Source organism: Myotis nattereri, assembly GCF_964212035.1.
Source record: "Myotis nattereri genome assembly, chromosome: 1".
NCBI classification, from domain to species: domain Eukaryota; kingdom Metazoa; phylum Chordata; class Mammalia; order Chiroptera; family Vespertilionidae; genus Myotis; species Myotis nattereri.
The window spans coordinates 96,324,063-96,349,988 of record NC_138075.1 but is presented as its reverse complement, the minus strand read 5'-3'; the positions used below and the strand labels follow the sequence as shown (position 1 = coordinate 96,349,988).

The 25,926-nt window shown below is 38.5% G+C and overlaps 1 protein-coding gene across 1 annotated transcript in view; it reads right to left on the bottom strand.

Moving 5' to 3' along the window:
• Positions 1-1,037: 1,037 nt before the first annotated feature.
• MPP7 (MAGUK p55 scaffold protein 7) overlaps positions 1,038-25,926 on the bottom strand; it is a 302,612-nt gene continuing 277,723 nt past the window's right edge. The window contains exons 13-17 of the mRNA XM_081087501.1: positions 18,110-18,190; positions 8,591-8,684; positions 6,759-6,867; positions 4,444-4,587; positions 1,038-2,939 (exon numbers count right to left, since the gene is read on the bottom strand). Coding sequence (XP_080943627.1) covers positions 2,760-2,939; positions 4,444-4,587; positions 6,759-6,867; positions 8,591-8,684; positions 18,110-18,190 — 608 coding nt within the window. The 3' untranslated portion in view covers positions 1,038-2,759. The remainder of the gene's footprint in view (positions 2,940-4,443; positions 4,588-6,758; positions 6,868-8,590; positions 8,685-18,109; positions 18,191-25,926) is intronic.

The window sequence follows — 25,926 nt, the reverse complement described above, 5'->3', positions numbered from 1 at the left end:
ACATAGTTTTGTAAATCTGAGAAGTTTCCATGTTCATCAATTTTAAATTATCATTTAGATATATATACATAATACCAGGAATGTCAGCCTTAAAAATTCAAAAACATCTATATTGGTAGGTAAAATAGTGGTACAATATTATATTTCAATTCCACCTTTTTATTTTTAACTGACTCTCATTTGTTAGTCATGGGAATATACAAATTTCTTCTTGATCTTGGATTAAATATTTGGATTTAAAAAACATTCCTCTTCTCTCAAATAGTGGCTGACACTCTGTCTTGGGAGCAGGTTACTTAAAGAACTAGTACAGGGAGGTGCGCAGCCCATTGCTTCCTTGCTGGAGGAGTTTGGGGTGCAGAGAGTACAGAATCAAGAGCCTTTGTGACAGTTATCAACCAGCCCTTGGAGCTGGCACTGCCTTATTAAATTGTAACCATATCCTTTGTAAGCATCAAGTGGCCATGTAAACTTCACCTGCCAGACCATGTACACTACCTGATAAAAGATTTCTCAAAGTACCCCCCATTACACTATTTTCAAAATATTATTTAGCTCCAGTCTAAAAAGGGAGAAAGGTTTGGACAGTTACATTTTTATAACATCTCCAGTCCCCAGAAGAAAAAGGATTCAGCCTCCACCATCTTATACTATCTCTACCCCTACAGTAAAGAACTGAGGCAGTTATCTGCAAATAAAACAAAAAATTCATGTAGATATTTCAGAAAAAAAGAATTTGGATTGCCAAATTATTTATATGATTGCCTAAATTATCATATATTTCCCATTACTCTTTGTATAGGATATTTTCATCAATAGTCAAACCATTTAAGTAAGACTTGACCAGCACACAATTTTAAGTATGGCTTTAGGATCGGATTTGGCAATCCCTCCCCCTCTTTTTAAAAAGCATATTGTTTACTATTTAGTTAATAAACATAGAAACCATTGTTTGGATTATGTTGTTAAGTGATACTTAGTCTGATTTTCTAAATATGTTGGTGTGTGTCAATATCATTACAGTACTTTTTGTCTCTGTTCCTAAAATGAAATCTGACATGTCTGAAGGAAATCCAGTGGATAATGCTACCACATGTCCAGTGCACATATAACACGCTAGTGGGTCTACCTGTGTATGAAATAAAGGTAAAATATTTACATGGAATGCTGACCCTGACTTATAAAACTACTATTTTAAGTTATTTCCATCTATACATATAATTTATTTTATGAGTAGCCCCATTTAATAATTAAAAAATATGCCTCTCATATAGTTCATAAATATATAAAATTTTACTGCATTCTATTTTTCTTTAAACATGGCATCTAAACTCTCTTTTATAAATCAACAAAAACCTTTCTTTTTTTCTGTTTGAAAGTCACAGATGCAAAGATTTTTTGATTGGCAGGATCTTACTGCATGCAAGTATGACAGGACATATTCTAATATAACTTATGAACATTTCTACTATTTTGAGCTATATAATTTACTTGCTGGAGGTCAGTAGTATAAAAGAAAAATAAGAGGTTCCATCTAAAAATTTATAAGAGCCTTTCTTAAACTTCTTAAAAATGGCAAGATTATGGTGGTACCTGGCCAGTATTAAGAATTATTTTGATGAAGAAATAAGTTAATACATGAAAAGTTTTCTGAAGTACATCTTAGCACAATTTAAATATATGGTGATAAACTGTGCATATTTAACATTTTTGTCTTTAACTATTTCTTCTTTAACTATACCAGAAACATGTCAAATCTCTGCTTTTAGAATAGGAATCACATTCTTATAATTTATTGGGAAAATCCAAAGCCAGTTTAAAAAAAACACACACTTTTTTGTGACTCTAGAAATGTTACCTAAGGATATACAAATAAAAATGTCCTTTGTAATCATTTCTTGCACCAAGATATAAACATTTTAAGATCAATGCTATAGGAAAAAATTTAGTTACATATATAATAAATTTTAGCCCTATCTTCCCTTAGTAAATATTTGTTGAGTACAGATAGTACTCATAAGTCCCTTCAAGCTATAACAAGAAGGTCACTCAGGCAGTTTTTCAGTAATTCCTTTAAGAATGATTTTTAAATGCACACACGGGTCCTCGAACAATGTCGTTTTGTTCAACATAAGTTTCATTATAACGCTGATGAGATGCCATAGGAACTTAACTCCTGCTTATATCAATTAGCTTACGGTAAAATTGGTTTCCTTATAGGTCATTAAATACCCACTATTAATGACATTAAGCGAGGACTTACTGTACTGCATATACATCAAAAAAAGCTTGCACTTTTAGAATAGAAAGAGGACCCCTATGATGATCTACCCAAAATCCAGCAAAGCTGTCCTGTCTGCCTGGAGCTGCTCAAGGCTGCGTAGCTAATTCTTTGCAAGTGCTAATGAGCAGATTTGATGGCAGCGACCATGTTTGACACCAGCTGATCTCTAATATTTATTCTCTAGTTATGCCTCTCTAAAAACGTCAACCTCAACTTGGAGATAGAGCTATATATAAAGACAGGCAGAAAGTTCAAAACTGCTCAGAATACAGTACTGTACAAATTTCAATTTTGGATCTTATATTCAAACATTGTGTTTGAAATAAGGCTATAAAAAGATACAAACAAAACTAACATTCAATTTTAACCAAGATTGCACATCTATGACCGTGATAAAGATTTTTTAAAAACATCCTACCACCAAAATGGTAACTGATCTAATCATTACTCTACAATCAATGGAAATTTCTCTTGGTTATGAATGTAACCAGCTCACTGGGACCCAATGAGTCTCTGTCTCCAATTTGTCAAAAGTTGTTTTTAGTTCTTTGAATGCCATGGTGAGATCATCATTAACTATAATTTTGTCAAAGAGATGACCATACTGACTTTCCATTATCTGTGCTGATTTAATCATTTCTTCAAAGTCTTCTTCCTACAAAAGGAAGTTGTTTTTTAAGTGGTTAACCAGACAATTACATCACATCAACGCAAACATTCCACCACTGGCTTATCTACTGCTGTTTTGTGTCCATTCTCTCACCTCAGCCAGAAATGAAAATTACCCTCTTTAATTACAAGTTCTTCAGAAGTCATAATTCCTAATATTGCTGCTTCTCTGATTTGCTTATACCTAAACTGATCTGACAAGAGTCAAAACTTGCGTCTTACCTGAAGTTCAGGGTAATCAGTCACTAACTTATAATAGGGATATCTCAGTGTCAAAATAGTTATGAGGGAGGGATGGGAAGAACCATTTACTCTGATGCTGCATTATTTATGCTACTTCATAGCAAAGAATTTAGAGCATAAACTAGTTTTTCAGAGTTGGATACATTTATAAAATGATAGTTACCAAGTCCTTCCTATGCTTCATTGGAAGTGGGTCAGAGGCCCATCATAACCACGTTTTTGAGCCAGGAAATATTTTAGTTGATTATGTAACTCAGAGTTATATATAACCATATACATAAATGTGAGCTAAATCCTAGGACTATGCTATCATTTATTATCTCCACTGAGAAACATTTAAGTTTATAAATAGTATAATAACTCTTTACACAGCAACATACTAATTTCAAGTCCACATTTCAATGTCACAGAATATTTCACAACAAAAAATTTAACTTTAGTGTTAATCTGGAGCCCTCAGTAATATCATATGATGATACGTATTCAGCATAGATATGTATTGCCAGTATTTTGTAAAAAAGATACTTATCAAATACTGGGAATCAAAAGTATAATCTGTATTTTGTAACCATAATTTATAGTGTACAAATTAAAAATGAGGGAGGGGAAAGTTAAGAGGGAGAGGAGAAAAAAGCTCTTGACATTTAATTTCTTTGCTCTTTACTTTCTATCCTAAGGTAGAATATATTATCTTAAAGATAGAAACAAAAAACAAGGAAATGAAAGGCCTTGCCAGAAATCATTGTAGTCATTAACATACCTCAGTTGCCATTTATAACAACATTCATAGGAAATAAAAATACTGAATAATTACATGAGTCTGCTATACCCAAAATGATGCTTTTTCCTTTATTATGCTAAATATTGTTGATGCAAGAAGACAAAAAAGGCAAATTATTAAAATTTTCATCTAGTTCATTAATGATTAATAGTAATTGACTTTAGTATTTTTCCCCTTAAAAATAATAGTATGAAAACCAACTGGTCTAACTTTTGTATAAATGGCCTACAAAAATTTTATAAGTATGCCAAATAGTTTTGAGTCAATTTAATATGAAGATGCATTCATGGAAGCACAAAAAGCAATTACAGTATAATTACTCAAAATGTCTGTACCTAAACACAATTCTATATTGTAGATTTCTGGATCACACTTCATCTATTAAAGTTTTCCTAAGATAGTCACTACTGCATATGTGATTTTTACTACTGCTTATGTATTTTCACTAAAGCATCATGATACTTACTGTAAAAGGCTTCGCAGTACCCTGGTCATCTCTACTTGAAATAATCTTTGCATTTTTTCTTGTCTCCCTCAAACGCTCTATTGATGGAGGCTTTATAAATATCACATAGGGCTTAAATTCTAGTGTCCTTAAATGCTTCACTGTCTGCAAGGAAGAAAATAAGGTTGTTTTTATATTTCTCCATAATGTCATGAGCAATTTTTACAATAAAACAAAATTTTCTAAGGAATAAATTTCTTAAAATTATTTCCTAGTCAAGGTCAGTTGATCTTTCAATGTATTATTCAATCAGTTGTTGACAATTAAATGTAATAAATCCCCCTATAAACATGAAGAATGTAACTTGCCTTAAAAAATGTTTTGAAATATGCCATAATTAATATTGAACTGAAGCGGCTAGAAATACCATAAAACTGATTTTTAAATCAAATCCCCTATGACTTGGATAACGTTCTGTACACAAAAGTCTTCCAGCCATCTCATTTAAGTCTCTTCCTGACTTCAGGCATGGGTTCTCCTCTTTCCTTCTATTCTTCAAAGTGCCCCAAAAGGGCAAGCCTCCTGCTTTCCATGAAGCTTGTCAACACTCCTCCAGAAAATATTTTGTTATTTACACTATAAGTGACAGGGAACAGAGGGGCTGGTGAGGCACTGAGAAGGTAGAGTTTAAACCACACCAAGGGAGTTGGGAACAACTAGCCCCAGGACACCAGCGGGAGGTTCTGCTCAAGCAAGAGTGTGTCCCATTCATCGCTGGTGCCTGAGTCAGCCACCCTACTGACTCCTGATTAGTGGCAAAGGCCTTCTCCGGGCCATCCTGGCTGGCCCTTGGAGGTTTTACACCCTGGGGTGCAGCCATCCCTGAAGTGAGAATCTGGCTGCTGGTTATGAGGAAAATGCTGTGGGTTAGGTTTCTGCTGGAGGCTAGATGGTGTGACAACTGAATGGCTTCATCCACTGGCACCCTCAATCCACATGTTCCTGAGATTTCCCAGGGTGCCAGGCAGAGACCTACCTGACAGCAGCAATAAGGGCTCATGCCATGGAGTTCCTGTGAAATGCCCCACAGCTCTAGTTATACACAAACCCCAAATCTAGGATATAGATAGAACCTAGAACCAAAAGGGCCATTGTTAAAAAGCCTATATAATAAAGAGCTAATATGCAAATTGACCTTTACACCCTTGCACAAGATGGCCGCCACAAGATGGCCAGCAGGGGAGGGCAACTGGGGGGGACCAGGCCAGCAGGGGAGGGCAGTTGGGGGGGACCAGGTCAGCAGGGGAGGGTAGTTGGGGGGGACCAGACCTGCAGGGGAGGGTAGTTGGGGGGAACCAGGCCAGCAGGGGAGGGTAGTTGGGGGGGACCAGGCCAGTAGGGGAGGGCAGTTGGGGGGGACCAGGTTAGCAGGGGAGGGTAGTTGGGGGGGAACCAGGCCAGCAGGGGAGGGTAGTTGGGGGGGACCCGGCCGGCAGGGGAGGGCAGTTGGGGGGGGACCAGGCCGGCAGGGGAGGGCTGCTGGGGGGGACCAGGCCAGCAGGGGAGGGCAGTTGTGGGCAACCAGGCTGGCAGGGGAGGGTAGTTGGGGGTGACCGGACCTCCAGGGGAAGGTAGTTCGGGGGGCCAGGCCAGCAGGGGAGGGTAGTTGGGGGGGGACCAGGATGGCAGGGGAGGGCAGTTGGGGGCAATCGGGCCAGCAGGGGAGCAGTTAGGCGTCAATCAGGCTGGCAAGGGAGCAGTTAGGCATCGATCAGGGTGGCAGGGGAGTGGTTAGGGGGTGATCAGGCTGGCAGGCAGGCGAGCAGTTGGGAGCCAGCAGTCCTGGATTGTGAGAGGGATGTCCAACTGCCAGTTTAGGCCTGATCCCACAATGGTCGGGATCCCGAGGGGTCCCAGATTGGAGAGGGTGCAGGCTGGGCTGAGGGACACCCCTGCCCCAGTACACGAGTTTCGTGCACCGGTCTTCTAGTTATAAATATTTATGATAATATATAAGAATACATATAATGCAACATTAAAAAAATACAAAATATAGAAAAGAAAATCTAAGAGACCTTATACTTGGAAAAAACTGAATATAAACAAGACTTACAACACAGATTTGGAGGCTTTTCCTACTCCTCTTTCTAAAAATAATATGGGCTTTCAGTTCACCAAAAACTTCTCAAATTTTTTGAAATGCTTTTGTCATCTTAGCAAAGCCACATACATGACCAAAGTGAGTAGACTTCAGATTCAACCTTGTAGTGAGATGCTCGCATCAAGCTCAGATTACATGGGCTGGAAGGGTAGTGAATAGTTCATTGTTTACTTACATGAGGTTGAACATCCAACAAGCAAACTTTGTTTTTAGCTAGGACAGACCGAATTGAGTCTATACTTGTGCCATAGTAGTTGTTTTTATATTCACCATATTCAATAAACCTGTAGAAAATTAGAAATGCATCAGAATCATTTATGAATTCAATATTATAGGTAGCAAGACATAATTCATATAAGTAAAAGATATTCTTGCTGAACATGAAAATTTTTTACTGTGTTTAATAAAATAAATAGAGCCAAGTACTCCAGAATGTCAATTTAAAAATCTTTTATTTTACATTTTTCAAATCAGTAACACTTGCTTGTATTACACTTAAGCAGACAAAAAGTACTTTAGTCCAGCAGAACACTAATGTTTTCCATCACCTCTTTTTCAGAACTAATGCAATGCAATAAAACAGTGAATAAGCCAAACAATAGAAACTACTGAAATTTCACTGTGCACTACAGAATAACCAGCTTTAGAACCAGAGGAGGAACAGGTTGGTGGCTAATGGAACCAGGGCAGCCAATTATGTGCTATAAAAACATAATCGCTGTGCCAAACACGAAAAAAGCATTTTGATGTTTCAATAAAATTCCATATTCCTGTATTAAAACACACATTGCTCTAATACGCTAAAGTAATTCATGCTTAAGCAAATGGAAGACCTGGGGAGAGGGCATGTAGGGCTAGCTAGAGGATATGCTACAAGCAAGATGATTAACATTATTTCAACTTTTTGAAAAGCCAAATATATATAGAGGTATATATGTAGGAAACTGTGGAACTAGGGATCTATTACATAGCTGTTAGTTTTTAAAATAAAATTGTATTCAAATTATATGTTAAAATTCAAAGAGGAGGGGGAAAGGACCATAATAACACTAGAGCAAGCTTCCCTCGTTCTTCAAACAATTCCTATACATTTATCCTCCCAGAAACAGCAGCTCTAGCCTATTAAAAAAATTACAACCAAAGATTGCTAATAAGTACTAACTAAATTACCGCCTTTAGTTGGTTTCAAATATTATAAAAATTAAAATACATTTCAAATGGAAGGGAACCCTCAATTGTCTAAAACTGGATATACAGGGACATACTGAAAAACGGTCACACAACCCAGCCGGTGTGGCTCAGTGGGTGAGCATTGACCTAGGAACTAAGAGGTTATTGGTTCAATTCCTGGTCAGAGCACATGCCTGGGTTGCAGGCTCAATCCCTAGTAGGGGGCATGCAGGAGGCAGCTGATCGATGATTCTCTCTCATTGATGTTTCTATCTCTCTATCCCTCTCCCTACCTTTCTAAAAAATCAATAAAGCCCTAGCTGGTTTTGCTCAGTGGATAGCAGGGGTGGGCAAACTTATGGACTCGAGGGACACAATGGGTTCTTAAACTGGACCGGAGGGCCGGAACAAAAGCATGGATGGAGTGTTTGTGTGAACTAATATAAATTCAAAGTAAACATCATTACATAAACGGGTACGGTCTTTTTTTTTTTTTTTTTAGTTTTATTCATTTCAAACTGGCCCGATCTGGCCCACAGGCCGTAGTTTGCCCACGGCTGGCCGATAGAGCATTGTTGTCCTGCGGACTGAAGGATCCTGGGTTTGAATCCAGTCAATGGCACATGCCCAGGTTGCAGGCTCGATCCCCAGTAGGGGGCATGCAAGAGGCAGCCAATCAATGATTCTTTCTCATCATTGATGTTTCTATCTCTCTCTACATCTCCCTTCCTCTCTGAAATCAATAAAAAGTATTAAAAATAATAAAAAATAAAAAATTAATAAAATTATATATTTTTAAAAACAAGTCACACAAAACTATAAAAAATGTCCACTTACTTGTTATTTTGCACATCTGTCTCAAACAAATGCTTGGAAATGAAAATATATTCAACACCATCACTCTCCTGGCTTCTTCTTGCTCTGGTAGTGTCTGTGATTTAATTAAGAAGAGTTTAGAAAAGTCTACATCAGACACCCTAAAGAAAATACTAAAAAAGAAACCATCCTGTACTTAATAACAGTAGTTTTCTTAAATAAGATTAAAACTTTATAAAAAAGCAAATTAGTTAATAAACTATAGTAAAATATAATTAATTTAGATTTTCCACTAATATTAAAATTATATTGATTTGAGGGTGGATCAAAATTAAATTGTATTATGCCTGTATTATTGTATTATTGATTATTTTGAAGGTACTCATATGTTGATTAAATAAAAATGCTATTTCAACCCTTGAGAAATAATTCTTGCAAACAATATACTTATTATTGTTATTTACTGGTCTTTATTTATTGAAGAAAATCTAATGCCCACTAGGTTATATGATAAACTCTGAAATTATTTTACTAGCTTTCATACCCAGCACATAGTATATATCATCAATGTTTTATTTTACTAACTGAATAAAGTTATAGATTTCTATGTGCTATTCATTCCTCCTTTGCAAAACCAAAAACATCTTCCTTGGAATACTACTGAACTTCCAAACTTTCAATAACTTTGGTTAATTATTTTCTACTTAATTATAATGGAGTAGAAAAATACAGGATTAACTTGAAACAAAACAACCTAAGGAGTTGCAGTGCTGACAAGGCAAGTGAAAAATGGACTACTGAAACGTTCCTGCTGATTACAACTAAAAACTCTGGACCCAAAACAACTATGTGAATACTCTAAAAATAAATACAGCAGGTAGATTGTGAAGGAGAGTCAACCTGCATGGGGAAGAATTTAACCATTATTTTTTCTTCTTTTTTGAAATATTTACCTTTATTGTTGAAAGTATTCCAGATGTTCCCCCTTTCTTACTTCATTGACCCCCTCCACACCATTCCTGCTCCACCCCCAGGCCTTCACTGCACTATTGTCTATGTCCATGGGTTATGCATAAAAGTTCTTTGGTTAATCTCTTCCCACCCCTCCCCCTCTTCCTTCTGAGATTCCATAATCTGTTCCATGCTTCTATGTCTCTGGATCCATTTTGTTCATCAGTTTATTTTGTTCTTTAGAGTCCACATAAGAGTGAGATCATGTGATATTTGTCTTTTTCTGCCTGGCTTATTTTGCTTAGCATAATACTCTCCAGGTACCTCCATGCTGTCTCAAAGGGTAAAAGATCCTTCTTTTTAATAGCTGCATAGTGTTGCGTTGTGTAAATGTATCTCAGCTTTTTTATCCACTCATCTACTGATGGGCACTTGGACTCTTCCCAGATCTTAACAATAGTAAAGGACACTGCTAGAACATAGGGGTGCATATGTTCTTTTGAAATAGTGTTTTGGTTTTCTTCAGATATATTCCTAGAAGTGGGATTGTTGAGTCAAAAGGCAGTTCCATTTTTAAGTTTTTGAGGAAACTCCCAACTGTGGCTGCATTCCCACCAGCATTGTACTAGGGTTCCCTTTTCTCCACATTCTTGCCAACATTTGTCATTTGTTGATGGTAGCCATTTTAGCAGGTGTGAGGTGATACCTCATTGTAGTTTTTTAATTTGCATCTCTCTGATGATTAATGATGTTGAGTATCTTTTCATGTCTCTTGGCCATTTGTATGTCCTCTTTGGAGAAGTGTCTATTCAGGTCCTTTGCTCATTTTTTAATTTAATTTTCTATCTTCCTTTTATTAAGTTGTATGAGTACTTTATACAATTTTGAAAATTAACCCCTTATCAGATATATCATTGGCAAATATATTCTCCGATACAGTGGGCTCCCTTTTTATTTTGTTGATGGTTTCTTTGCTGTGTAGAGTTTTTTAGTTTGATGTAGTCCCATTTGTTTATTTTTTTTCCTATGTTTCTCTTGCACTTGGCGATGTATCAGTGAAAATTCTGCTACGTGAGATATCTGAACTGTTGTTGCCTATTTTTTTTTTAAGGATTCTTATGGGTTTACAACTTAAGTCTCTTATCCATTTTGAGTTTATTCTTGTGTATGGTATTAGTTAGTGGTCTAGTTTCACTTTTTTGCATGTATCGTCCAATTTTCCCAACACCATTTATTGAAGAGACTGTCTTCACTTCATTGTATGCTCTCACCTTCTTTGTCAAGTATTAATTGACCATAATAGCTTGGGTCAATTTCTGGGTTCTCTGTTCTGTTCCACTGATCTATACACCATGCTCTTGTGCCGGTACCAGGCAGTTTTGATTACAATGGATTTGTAGTATTATACACAAGAAGAATGAAATCGTATCAAGCATCTTCTCAGATCACAATGTCATGAAGCTAGAAATCAACTACAATAAAAACACTCAAGCCCAGCCACAGTGGCTCAGTGGTTGAGGATTGATCTATGAACCAGGAGGTCATGGTTCATTCCTGATAAGGGCACATGCCTGGGTTGTGGGCTCAATCCCCAGTGTGGGGCATGCAGGAGGCAGCCAATCAATGATTCTTTCTCATCATTAATGTTTCTATCTCTCTTTCCCTCTCCCTTCCTCTCTGAAATCAATAATAATATATTTTAAAAAACACTCAAAAACATTCAAACACATGGAGGCTAAATAGCATTAAACAACTAGAGGCTTGGTGCACAAATCTGTGCATGGGTGGTGGAGGGTTCCCTTGGCCTGGCCGGTGATCAGGGCTGATTGGGGACACGGGAGGTTGGCCAGGTGAGGGGCCACAAGAGGTTTGCTGGCCAGTGGGAGGGGCCATAGGGAGGTTAGCTGGCTGGGGGGAGGGCTGTGGGAGTTTGGCTGGCCAGGGGCAGGGGCTGTGGGAGTTTGGCTAATTGGGGAGAGGGGCCATTTGAGGTGAGCCAGCTGGGGGGAGGGGCTGTGGAAGGTGGGCCAGCTTGGGGGAGGGGCTGCGGGAGGTTGGTTAGGCCTGATTGGGGCCATCGGGCTGGCCGGCTGTGGGAAAGGAGGGACCACAAAAGGTTGGCTGTTGGAGCTTACTGACCACCAGGGGGCAGCTCCTGCATGCGTCTGCCCCCTGGTGGCCAGTGCGCATCATAGCGACTGGTTGTTCGGTTGCTTAGGCTTTTATATATATGAGTTACCAATGAGATCTAGGAAGAAATTAAAAACTTCCTGGAAACAAATGAAAATGAACACACAACCACCCAAAATGTGTAAGACACAGCCAAAAGCAGTCTCAAGAGGGAAGTTCATAGCACTACAGGCTTACCTCAAGAAACAAGAAAAATCTCTAATAAACTATCTCACCCTACAACTAAAAGAATTAGAAAGAAAACAATAAGAAATGCCCAGAGTAATGAGAAAGAAGAAAATAAAGACCAGAGTGGAAATAAATGACACAGACTACAGAAACAATACAAAAAAATCAATGAAACCAAGAGCTGGTTCTTTGAAAGATAAACAAGATTGATGGACCTCTAGCCAGGCTCATCAAGAAACAAAGAGGGAGGACCCCAATAAATAAAATCAGAAACAAAAGAGGTAAAGTAAAAACTGACACCACAGAAATACAAAAGATTGTAAGAAATTATTACAAATAACTATAAGCCAACAAATAAATTGGACAACCTGGTTGAAATAGACAAATTCCTAGAAAAATACAATCTTCCAAAACTGAATCAGGAAACCTGAATAGACCAATAACAACTAATGAAAGTGATGCAGTAATAATAATAAAAAAAAACTCCTAGCAAATAAAACTCCTGAACCCTAGCTTCCCAGGGGAGTTTTACCATTCAAAGAAAAACTAATACCTATCCTCCTCAAACTATTCCAAAAAATTCAAGAGAAAGGAAGACTTCCAAGATTTTTTTATAAGGCCAACATTATCCTAATTCCAAAACCAGATAAAGATACTACAAAGAAAGAAAATTATCAGCAAATATCCCTGATGAACATGGATGCCAAAATCCTCAATAAAATATTACCAAACAGAATCCAGCAATATATTAAAAAGATTATTAATCATGACCAAGTGGGATTTATCCCAGGGATGCAAGCCTGGTACAATATTCTCCAATGTTTATTTCTTCTTAGCTTTGCCCTCAGGGTGGGATCATTGACAGAGCATCATGTCAGAATATATGACTAAGTTCTAACATAAGCCTTGACTTTTTGGTTAAAAGAACCAGAAGAAAAATGCCCCTGTGAGGTGAAGAGTGTGGAGGGAATCCATGAATGAAGAGATCTGAAAAAGGAGATATTCTAATTCTGAGTATGAACCCACACTAGTCTAAGAATAACCCCTGAGCCATACACATGCAGTTCAGACTCAAGCATAGCAAAGTTTTAAGAAGTGAACTGAGATTAGAATACACAAGTATCAGCCTATCCTATGAATAACAGAAGTATGGAACATACCCAAACCAATATAGTAAAGGCTTAGAGAACTGAGCTGAGAGTTGAAGTACTCACACAAGTATGAATCTAATTCCTGAACTACAGGTGATAGGGCAGACTCAAGCCAACAAAGCAAAATTTAGAAAACTAAAGTGACATTTAGACTACAACTCACATAAAAAGACAGAACTTATAGTCTAAACCAGCCGTGGGCAAACTACGGCCTGCGGGCTGGATCGGGCCTGTTTGAAATGAATAAAACTAAAAAAAAAAAAAAAAGACCGTACCCTTTTATGTAATGATGTTTACTTTGAATTTATATTAGTTCACACAAACACTCCATCCATGCTTTTGTTCTGGCCCTCCGGTCCAGTTTAAGAACCCATTGTGGCCCTTGAGTCAAAAAGTTTGCCCACCCCTGGTCTAAACACAAACTGGTAGATAATTTGCTAAAATAAAACATAACATTCTCCAGAATATTATAACAGGATTTGGAGTTATTAATACAGCACCGAATTCACAATATCCAGAATGCAATTTAAAATTATTCAACATAAAAATAACCAAGAAAATATGAAGAATTCTCAAGGGGAAAGATAATAGATGGCAACCCTCATATACCCAGAAGTAAGAACTATCAGACAAAAACTTTAAAGCAATGATTATAATAACTGTGCTTCATTAGGTAAAGAAAACACACCTGAAATAAATTAAAATATGAATTTTAGCAGACTATAAAGAAAAAAATTAAGTTTTAGAACTGAAATATAGAATATCTTACAGAAACATCATTAGATGGGCTCAGTAGGAGAATGGAGAACACAGAGAAAAGGGCCAGTGAACTGGAAAACAGATCAATAGGAATTATAAAATCTAAGCAACAAAGAGAAAAAAGTTAAAATAATATAAATTGAACTTGAGGGACGAATGTGAAAATATTGAGATGTCTAGTTTCATTTTTTTTACATGTATCTGTCCAATTTTCCCAACACCATTTATTGAAGAGACTGTCTTGACTCCATTGTATGCTCTTGCCTCCTCTGTCAAATATTTATTGAGCATAATGGCTTGGGTCGATATCTGGGTTCTCTGTTCTGTTCCATTGATCTATATGCCTATTCTTGTGTCAGTACCAGGCTGTTTTGAGTACAGTGGCTTTGTAGTATAACTTGATATCTGTTAATGTGATCCCTCCAACTTTGTTCTTGTTTCTCAAGATTACTGTGGCTACTTGGGGTCTTTTTTGGTTCCATCTGAATTTTTGAAGTAGTTATTCTAGATCTATGCAATATGCCATTGGTATTTTAATAGGAATAGCATTATATCTATAGATTGCTTTGGGGAGTATGGACATTTAGTGATGTTAATTTTACCCTCTATGAACACGGTACTTTTTCCCTCTTGTTTATATCTTCCTCTATCTTTTTTTTTCAACATCCTGTAGTTTTCCAAGTAGTACAGGTCTTTTACTTCCTTGGTTAAGTTTATTCCTAAGAATCTTAATTTTTTTGGTTGCAATGGTAGATGGGGTTATTTAGTTCCTCAGAGTTCATTATTGGTGCCCTAGACCACTACCTCACCACAGTTCACTGAGTACCCAGTGTGTTTACAGCTAAAGAAAAGCATGAAACAAATGAGACAAACTCCCCACTCTTACCCAACCCCCAACAAAATCCCAGAATAACTGCCACTGTGAGCTAAGAAAAATATTTTTAAACTGGTACCTTAGTTTATAATGTATATATTTTTAAGAAATCTCAACGGAGGTACCCTAAGGACAAAGAAGTGTACTTTGAAACCTATGAAAACACTTCACTGTGGTGCATGCCTTCTTGCAAAACCTCAGGAAGAGATTAACAAGTGTGGTTGACTGACAGTGCCGAAATCCAAACTATCAAGATATGAGAATCCACCAAGTATTTGATATTTACTGTAATACCTTTGTTAACTATTTTAATTTTCTTTTGAACGATTGGTTATATTAATGGTCAGTTAGATTTGTTGTTGATAACCTTTAGCCTTAAAACAATATTGATGCAGCTTTCTCTAACTGGCTTAACAACAAGCAAACAATATTAATGCAGCCCATCAAGGATGAAATTTCCCACAGAGAAGCAAGCAGGGGCTTGGCCACCACTTTCTTCAAAAGCAACTGTGAATGTTTAATATGGCCTCATGGACAATTTTAAAAGATCATATAATTTGCTCAAGAGAAATAGCATTTAACTGATTTAGCACCCCTTTAAATAGCCTTTTGAAATTGCAATAATTATAGATTCATGAGAAATTGTAAAAATGGCACAGAGAGTCCTGTGTACCCACACCTCAGCTTCCTCCAGTGGAGGAAGGCATTGGTCTTCCATCACTGTTGTGTATGTCAATACCAGAAAATCATCAGCAAACTCCAACTGACTAAACTACCAAGAATTTCTATTTAACATTTAAATACCTGAAGTATGGTAGACAGAAAAGTTCTCATGTGAGATTTGATGAATTTTCAGAACAAATACGCTCAGGTAACCAGAACGCCAACAAGAAGCAGATTTGCCAGCATCCAGAATCGCCCTTCCCGTCTGCCCCCTCAAGATTTCTAACAGCACACAGGAGCATTGCTTTAATTGTTTTTATAAAACAGAGCCATAGTGCACATTCTCTTTTATGTCTGCCTTCTTTCATTCAGCATGATGTTGGTGGGGTTCATATATAGTATTGCGTGTAGTAGCATATTGTTCATTCTCACTGCATTACAGTATCCCAGGGTGTGAAAATACCATCATTTATTTAACCAATCCACTACTGGTGGGCATTTGGGTAGTTTTCAGGTTTGAGCTTTTACGAATAGTATTTCTAAGAGTATCCAAGTATGCGTCATATGCATTTCTGCTCAGTGTGTAATAGTGGAATTGCTAGGTCACTAGGTATGTGTTTTCTCAGCTTTAGTAAATAGATATGGCCACTTAGTTTTTCAAAGTAGCTGAATTAATTTACATTCCCACCAGCAATGTGTGTGAGTTCCATTGCTCCACACTCCACAATTATTCAGTTTACCCATTCTGGTAAATGAGTTAAACAGCAAACAGAATACTGGTAGAATAACCAAAGCAGTAATTTTTCTCTAAGTAATCAAGACTCTATCTAAAATATTTTATAAAGCAAAACAATCTAAAATTCCAAAACCGCTCTTAAACTAACTTATGTGATTAATCAAATCACCCTGAGTTGGTGGTGTGGCTGTATTTGCCAAAGATGTCTAATATTATGAATCACCTGGGATGGTTGCTGTAAGTACCCATACAGATTTTCAGACAATCCACCTGTCCTCCTGAAGGAGAATCTCTTTGTAGAGGCCTGGAAATCTTTTCAGAAGAACCCCTCAGAGATTCTTATTGTCAGGCAAGTATGGAAAACACTGCTATAGGGGAATCTTTTGACATTAACTGTTTTAAATTACTACTTTGGGGATTTCTTTGGAAAGTCCCAGCCCCAGAACCTTTCTGCATGTTGTCAAGTTTCTATAATAACTTGAGGCAAATATTTTAATAGTTGGATAAACTGAGGCAAAAGTGCCTTGCCCTAGGTCCTTTAGTAATATCAAAACTATTAGAGAGGGTTATATTTGATAGACAGCATTATTGATAGTTCCAGTCTTCAAAAGAAACCAGTTTTTCCTACTAACTGTGCTACAAAAAAAGAGAATTTGTAGTTTGAAAGGATTGCACAGTATTATATAGGAGGCAGAACATGAAAAGTGGTTCAATAAAACCTGGTTTCAAATTTAAGTGCAACTAATGCCTATAGAACTCAAAGTCAAAGTATCCTTTCTACCCTGATTTCTTCTCTGTAAAATGGAGACATCAGTTGTCTTTACTGTTGTTGGCAGCACAAAATAAAGACAAATAAAAGATGAATCACACAGTAGGAAATTATTAATAAAGTCATTGTTTTCTTTTGTAATATCATTTTCCATTCTCTTTTGTAATTGCTCACCTATGAGCTTAACTAAGGGAATGTTTTGTAAAATTTTCTAATTACCTATATATTGCAATTCAGCTTTTATAAGAGAGGTGAATAATTAAAGTAAAGAAAGAAAGAAAGAAAGGAAGAAAGGAAGAAAGGAAGAAAGGAAGAAAGAAAGAAAGAAAGAAAGGAAGGAAGAAAACTGTTTAATTCCACATTTTCCTTTACTTTCATCTCTGTTGATGGAAACTGTCAGTCCTATAACTTATGGCTGAAAATGATTACAAACAATAATTTGGAAAAATGTAGTAACAAGGAATAACTTGAGGTAATAGAAAACTATAATTTTAAAATAAAGTTGAACTCTTCCAAAACTAGAGTACATTGCTAAGGGCTATATACAAATGACTTTAAAAAATAGAACTAAAACCACTTGAAGAAAGCCAACATTTCAATTTAGTCTTTTAGATGACTTTCTAACATCAACATATTAAGTAGTCAAATGGCATTTATTCTGATGATCAAAATGCTTCCAGAATCACATTTTATTTGCAAGAATGCCTGTGAAAACAAAACCGCTTTCATAAAAATAGATCTAATTCTATGTACTGAAAAGAAGCCTACCATATTTGGCTTATATGGCTATGAAAGGCCCATTTAACACTATCTGCCAATTACTACATATAAAAAGTAATTAAGAAGGTTTACATTATAAGAAGCCTCCTTCAGCTCTGTGTGGTTTGGTCCTTCTAATCTTAAAGCCGGGAAAAACTCTGGAAAACATTAGCACTTATTTTAGGAAATAGAATAGACTTCTATTTAGAAGAAAATTTGTAAATAGTAATTTAATGTCATATGTGTATTAAAATTCATCATAAATATTGAGCGTAAGAAAGCTATAATTAACAAATATTCAGGTCAATGATATAAATCTGGGGCAAATCCTTCAACTGTTACCTTGTGCCTCAGTTTATTTCTAAGTCAAAAGTGGGTAATGTCACTACATACTTCATAGGGCTGCTGTGAATCTAGATGGGAAATGCTTAGAAGAGTGCTTGGTGCCATACATGCTATGTGGGCACTGAGCAGTTGTTACTAGAGCAGTCCTAGTAGCCTTGAACAGGACAGAACTTACGGGGCACCGTCACACCATAGTGCTGTGTATCACTGATCAGCAGCTTTCGTTTCAGTTCATTCAAACCTACACCTACAGGACCTGAAAAACAGAATAATATAAATTCATTACTAAACAAAATAGCATGTAAACATTTCTACTTAACACACATCCATAGGACATAGAACGTGGTTCTTCTTTACATGCATCCCAAATAAAGAGCTTATCTTTAGTTGAGTTGTACATAAGAAAAAGCTAGTTGTTTTGTTGCTATTTTTTACTTTGAAGATTATATTACCCACCTCTCCATTAAAAGATTAGAAATATTTGTTTTAAATGAAATATATGCAAGAATATCTGAGTATATTACCCAGTAATGGTATCCAGAAGAGACTGAAAAATAATACGTTCACCTAAAAAAACCCAGAATTTTTCAAACTATTATCTACAATCTTGATAGTGATAATTTCAATTTTTTAATGTCTTTAGATCTAATTAAATAAAATCTTTGAATCTTAATTTTATTTTAGATGCAAATCTAATGATGCATTTTAAAGTTGCAAAACTATCAGCCGCATTTACATTTGTCAAGATCTTCTCCTACACTATGTATTTTCAGTTGGTCCTTAAACATTTGAAAACTTGTGTAGAGCTTACATATTTAAATCAATCAATGCATACATACTAAACACCTATAATGGACCAGGTATTTAGTAAATGCTGTGGAGAATCAAAGATGATAAAAGAATTGTTTTCTTTTTTTTTTTTTAAATCCTCACCTGAGGATATTTTCCCATTGATTTTTAGAGAGAGTGGACGAGAGAGGGAAAGACAAAGAGGCGTATCGATGTGAGAGAAACACATAAATTGGTTGCCTCCTGAACAAGCCCGACCAGGGCCAGGGCCAGGGAGGAGCCTGAAACTAAGGTATGTGTCCTAGACTGGAATTGAACCCAGGACCCTTCGGTCTATAGGCCAATGCTCTATTCACTGAGCCAAACCAGCTAGGGCATGGGTGGGCAACCCCTGGCACGCGTGCCAAACATGGCACGCCAGTAACTTTTGCTGGCATGTGAAACCCTGTCTTATAATCTTCCATTTACAATTTTTTTCTTAATATCAACTTCTTTATTTTTCAGATAAATTCAATGTAGGTGCATCTTAGATAAATAAATAATTTTACATAACAAGCTATCTTAAAGACCATAGACATGGATTGATGAGAGAGGGGAAGAGCAATTTCTATGCCTCTGCCTTAACTCTCCCTGCCTTTCTAGATCCGACCAGTGTTTTGGTTTCATCCACATACGCTTGTGAATCTTTGTTCTCAGTGATGAATTTTGTTAAGTCTCGTAATAGGAGTAGCCTGATGGATGAAAGTAGTAGCTCGTGCATATCTCTGAAGGTCACGAAATATAAACCTGATGTAAAATATCTGTCATCAGTGATGCAGCACCAAAAGTCCCACTGATAATATCAAACGAAGTCATAAAGTTTTCTGTCGGGCTATCAGTGTACATATATACATTAAAAAATAAATGTATTTTTCATCATCATATACTGTGTTTTTGTCACTCGAATGAATTTTATTATTTCTTCAAGGTTTTTCACATACATACACCTAAAGAGATATCAAGTAGGCCTAACATGTTCTCAAAAAATTAGGGTTGGCATGCAGAATTTTGAGTCAGAGATTTTGCTGGTTTTGGCACGCACTCACAAAAAGGTTGCCCACCCCTGAGCTAGGGCAAAACTGTTTTCAAAGAAAGAAACTGAGTTACAGGAGTAACAGGAAATTATTAAGAAAGAGACTAGGGCCCAAAACAAAGAGCAGCTTCAAATCTGAGTCAAATCAAAAGTTAGAAGAGCACAAGCCCCAAATGGCCAGCTTCTCACAACTCTGTTATGAGGGTCTATTTAATGATAGCATCTTGTATTGGGTAGAATACAAGCTATAGAGCCAGATTTCCCTGAGTTAGATTCCCACCTTTGTTATTTCCTTACCTGGTGATACTGAATGTGTGTGTCATCCTCCAAATTCACAGGTGGAATCCTAATGCTCAATGTGATGGTGCATAAAGGTTGGGTCTTAGGAGGTGATTAAGTCATGAGCGTAGAGCCCTCATGAATGTGATTAGTGCTCTTATAAAAGAGATGTCACAGAGCTCCCTAGCTCCTTCAGCCATGATGAAAAAATGAGATTTTTGTGACCTGGATGAGGGTCACCCCACCATGCTGGCACCCTGATCTCCAGAACTGAAAAATAAATCTGTGGTATGTTGTTATAGAAGCTGTAACGAACTAAGACAATGGTCAAGTAAAAGTCTTTGAGCCTGATCAGACTTCATTCTAATTCTAAAAGTAAATATGCTCCCATTCTGGGAGGGATAAATGAAAAATTATGTATAGAATAAGGTTTCATGCCAGATAATGAAGAACATATATGTGTCAGAGAAGATGAAGGTAGGTATTCCAGGTAGAGGGAAAAGTGTGAGCAATGATAAAGAGGCTAGAGTTGGGGACTGTGCCTTGCTAGCTCTAATGCTATTTGTAGGCACCCTCCCCCTGAATCCAAGAATGCCCTCTGATGGCCATCCACTACCACCTTCTATCTTTCCATAAATTGTTGTCAAATACCCATTCTCTGACAACTTCCCCTTCTTCTTGTCTAAAACAGCACTTCTCAATTCTCTCTTCTCATAGTAAATGCTCTGCAATATCCCATTTGTATCCTAAATGGACTTCAGAGCTAATATAACTTACAAGTACATATAATTCCTCCCTCCAAATTAATATAATTCCCTAACTGTAATAGATGAAAGATAAAAAGGTAATTTATGACAAAAAACATCTGTATTTCAATATGTAAATGTTCAGGCACAACTGTATAGAAAACATAGTGAAGTCAGATGTTTGTACCTACTTATCCTATCTAATAAAAGAGAAACATGGTAATTGGCGTACAACCACTACCCTTCCCATTGGCTAATCAGCGATATATGCAAATTAACTGCCAGCCAAGATGGTGACCGGCAGCCAGGAAGCTTGAAACTAACATAAGGCTTGCTTGCTTCAGTAACGGAGGAAACCAACGTTCCCCGCCTGCTTTGCCGGCCTCTGAGCCTGCAGTTTAAGAAACATTGTAACAAATATAGAAGCTAAACAAAACCCCAGAAACCTGCTTTCAGCGAGCCAGGGATCTCAGAGCTGGAGTTATACATTGTTTCGATTATAGAACCGAAACAAACCAGATACCTTCTTTCAGCAGCAGAGGCCTCAGAGCTGGAGCCAGAGCTAAAGCTGGCCCAGAATAAAAAAGAAAAAGAAAAAAAGGAGCAGTTGGAAGCTTCAGTCGGCCTGAAAACAGCCCTCAGCCCCTCACCCAGACTGGCCAGGCACCCCAGTGGGGACCCCCACCCTGAAGGGTGTGTGACCAGCTGCAAACAGCCATCATCCCCTCACCCAGGCTGGCCAGGCACCCCAGTGGGGACCCCTAACCCTGATCCAGGACACCATTCAGGGAAAACCAGCCAGCCCCACCCATGCACCAGGCCTCTATCCTATATAGTAAAAGGGTAATATGCCTCCAAGCACCGGGATCAGCGGAGCTGAGAGGCCTCCCGGCACCGGGATCAGCGTGACAGGGGGCAGCGCCCAAACCCCCTGATCGCCCTGTGGCTCTGTGTGTGACAGGGGGTGGGGCCACAACCTCCCTATCTGCCCTGCTCTGTTCATGACAGGGGAAGGCGCCCCAACCCCCTGATCAGCCCTGCTCTGTGCCTGATAGGGGGGAGCTCCCCAACCCCCTGACCACCCTGCGGCTCTGTGTGTGACAGGGTGCGGCGCCCCAACCCCGCCCCCCCCGCCACGGGCCCTGCTCTGTGTGTGATGGGGTAGAGCCATAACCTCCCCATCGGCCCTGCCCTGAGTGTGAGAGTGGCGGCGCCCCAACCACCTGATCGGCCCTGCTCTGTGGGTGATAGAGGGCGGCGCCCCAATCCCCTGATCCGCCCTGCCCTGAGTGTGACAGGGGGCAGTGACCCAACTCCCCTATCAACCCTACTCTGTGAGTGACATGCTAATGATATGCTAAGGTCCCTCAACTGCTCGCTATGACGTGCACTGCCCCCTGGTAGTCAATCGGTCGACCAGTTGCTATGATGTGCAATATACAGAAGTCAAATCAAGACTGGTAGGAGGGGCAGAGACATAGAATGGGCTGGTCCCACACCTACTTGTGGCAGTTAAAAATCAGGAGGACATCTCACCTGCAGACATTCTCCCCACCCACCCACCCACCCCCGAGGGACCAGGGGTCCGAGCCACACACTAGGCTCCCCAGCCCAGGGTTCCAATGCCAGAAAGAAAAGTCCCATAACTTTTGGCTTAAAAATCAATTTTGATTGTGGCTGAGAGACAGAGGGCTGCTGGAGTCCCAGGTGTTCCTCTTAAAGGGCCCATGCACTGACTTCCTCAGACTCACTTGCTCTGAGCTCCAATGCTGGGACAGCAGCTCCAAAGGCACCAGGGACATAGCGGGGAGGAACAAAATTGTTTGGCTTTGGGGCAAGGGCTGGAGGGGCAGCTCTCTCTAAGACAGAAGGGCTGGCAGAAGCCACCATTTCTTTGTTGAGCCCTCCGATCCAGCTTGCCGTTTCTGAGTTTCCATCAACTTGGCTAACATGGTTTGCCCTACTCCAGTGATTTCCCATCCAGCATTCAAACCCACTGGAGGTGCCTCCAGTGACGTTTCCATATGAATGGCCTGTCTTGGCTCATGCTGCAGACTTTCCTAAAGCCTCTCAAAGGCTCACAAACCCAAACAAGCAGCATCTGACCTTGGCATGCCCTATAACTCTTGCTAAGCATCCCCAAGCCTGGCATTGAGGCAGCCACCTCAATTTGTAGCTTAGCCTCTACCAGGCACCTCCAAGCCCAGCCAAGTGGCAACCATCTCCAGGTCACTTTACAGCTCACACCAAGTGGTCCTGGGTAGGGCACAGGCAGCGACTGACCTAGGCCTGCACCACAGCCCCTCCCAAGAGGCCTCAGCACCCTGGTGGCCAGCTTCAGACCACACCAGAGCACCACCCAACCACCTCCAGAAACAATATTACCAAAGGGCAGACTCAGCAGGCACCAGATTCCTGCTAAAGTGAATCCTGCTCCATAGGGTGGCCCCTGCAAAAAAGCTCCTCCACCATAGTCACTGACAGTTCTCACAACCAATGAGTCTGAGGGTCAATCCCTCCCATTGGTACCAACAGCAATCAAGGCTCAACTACAACAGGAGGCTACGAACAACTCACACAAGGGATACACCTGGACTACTGGGCTCAGGTGACCTAGACACTATGCCAATAGATCCCACAGGATACACACCACATTAGGCTACTCTACAAGACTGGGAGACATAGCAGCTCTACCTAATATATATTACAAAAAAACAAAACAAAACACAACACAGGGAGGTGGCCAAAAAGAGAAGACAAAGAAACACACCCCATGAGAAAGAACAGAAAAAAAATCCAGAAAAGAACTAAACAAAATGGAGACAAGCAATCTCCCAGATGTAGAGTTCAAAGCACTGGTAACAAGGATGATCAGTGGTCTCAGCGAGAACCTAAAGAGATAGGACACATAAAAATGGAGATAGAAAACAACAACAACAAAAGAACCAGTCAGAAAAATGAAGAATATAATAACTGAAATGAAGAATACATTACCAGGAGTTAATAGTAGAATAGAGGAATCAGAGGACTGAATCAGCAATTTGAAAGCTAAGGTAGCAGAAAATACAAAATCAGAACAGCAAGAAAAAAGAATTAAAAAAAATGAGGATAGTTTAAGGGGCCTCTGGGACAACATCAAGTGTACCAATATTTGCATCACAGGGGCACCAGAAGGAGAACAGAAAGAGGAAAGAATGGGAAACCTATTTGAACAAATAATAATGGAACTCTTCCCTAAAATGGCAAAGGAAATAGACATATAAGTCCAGGAAGCGCAGAGAGTCCCAAATGAGATGAATAAAAAAAGACCCACACCAAGACATATCAAATGCAAAAAGTTAAAGGCAAAGAGAGAATCTTAAAAGCAGCAAGAAAAAAGCAGTTAGTTATCTACAAGGGAGCACCAATATGACTGTAAGTTGATTTCTCAGGGATATTTTGAAGGCCAGAAGTGATTGGCATGAAATATTCAAAGTGTGAAAAGCAAGGACATACAACCAAGATTACCTTACCCAACAAAGCTACCATTTAGAATCAAAGGATAAATAAAGAGCTTCCCAGACCAGAAAAACCTAAAGGACTCATCACCATCAAACCAGTATTACAATAAATGTAAAAGGAACCTAATCACAAGGAGATAAAAATATAAATAATAAAATGGCAATAAATACACATGTATCAAAAATTACTTAAGCCTGACCAGTGTGGCTCAGTGGTTGAGTGTCGACCCATGCAACAAGAGGTCACCAGTTCGATTCCTGATCAGGATACATTCCTGGGTTGCAGGCTTGATCCGCAGGAGGCCATTGACTGATGTTTCTCTCCCATTTATGTTTCTCTCTCTCTTTCTCCCTTTCCTTCCTCTCTCTAAATATCAATAAAAACATATTAAAAATTACTTTAAATGTAAATAGACTACATGCTCCAATCAAAAGATACTGGGTGGCTGAAGAAAACAAGACCCTACAAATGCTGCCTATAAGAGACTCACTTCAGATTAATAGACACACAGAGACTGAAAGCAAAGACATGAAAAACGGTATTTCATGGATGTGGGAAAAATGCTGGGGTAGCAATACTTAGACAAACAGACTTTAAAACAAAGGCTGTAACAAGAGACAAAGGAGACCTGACACTTCTACTTCTGGGTATTTGTCCAAAGAAACTCGAAATACTAATTCAAAAACACATATGCATCCCCATGTTCATTAGAGCATTGTTTATAGTTGCCAAGATATGAAAGCAACTTAAGTGTTCATCAATGGATGAGTGGATAGAAATAAAGTGGTACATATATACAACAGAATATAACTCAGCCATAAAAAGAATGAGATTTTGCCCTCTGCAACAATAGGGATCGACGTAGTAGGTATTATGCTAATCGAAATGTCAGACAGAGAAAGACAAATACCACTTGATTTAACTTATATATGGAATCTAAAAAACAAACAAACAAGACAGAAACAAATTCATAGACACAGAGAACAACTGATGGTTGCCAGATGGGATGGGAATTGGGAAATCGGTGAAAAGCGGGGAGGGATTAAGAAGTACAAATTGACAGCTATGAAAATAATCCTGGGCACATAAAATACAGCATAGGGAATGTGGTCAATATTATAATAACTATGTATGGTGTCAGATGGTTACTAGATTTATCAAGGTGTTCACTTAGTAAGTTTTACAAATGTCTAATCACTATATTGTATACCTGAAACTAATAAAACCTTGTAGGTCAAGTGTAGTTAAAAAATATAATTTTTTTTTTAAAAAAAGAAAGCACAGGAAAATGAAAGCTCAAAGGTACAGGTAAACATTAGAATACGACTAGCAATTGGATAGAAATCACAGGTAAGACTTAGTGGAATATGATAAGGACACAGCCTGAACTGAGAAAGGGATAACATATCCAGGATATAGAAGTGAATAAAATCATTCTTTTGCAAATGACCTGCACTTTACATCTAAGTTCAGTGTAACAATAGTCCCCTGCTCCTCTCCAGGGACTGGACAGTGCTAGACTGTCACAGAAGGCACACCTCTTATTTTGCAACCCCACCATATGTTGAGTCATCAATTCAGTCCCTGAATGTCTAGCACAACGTT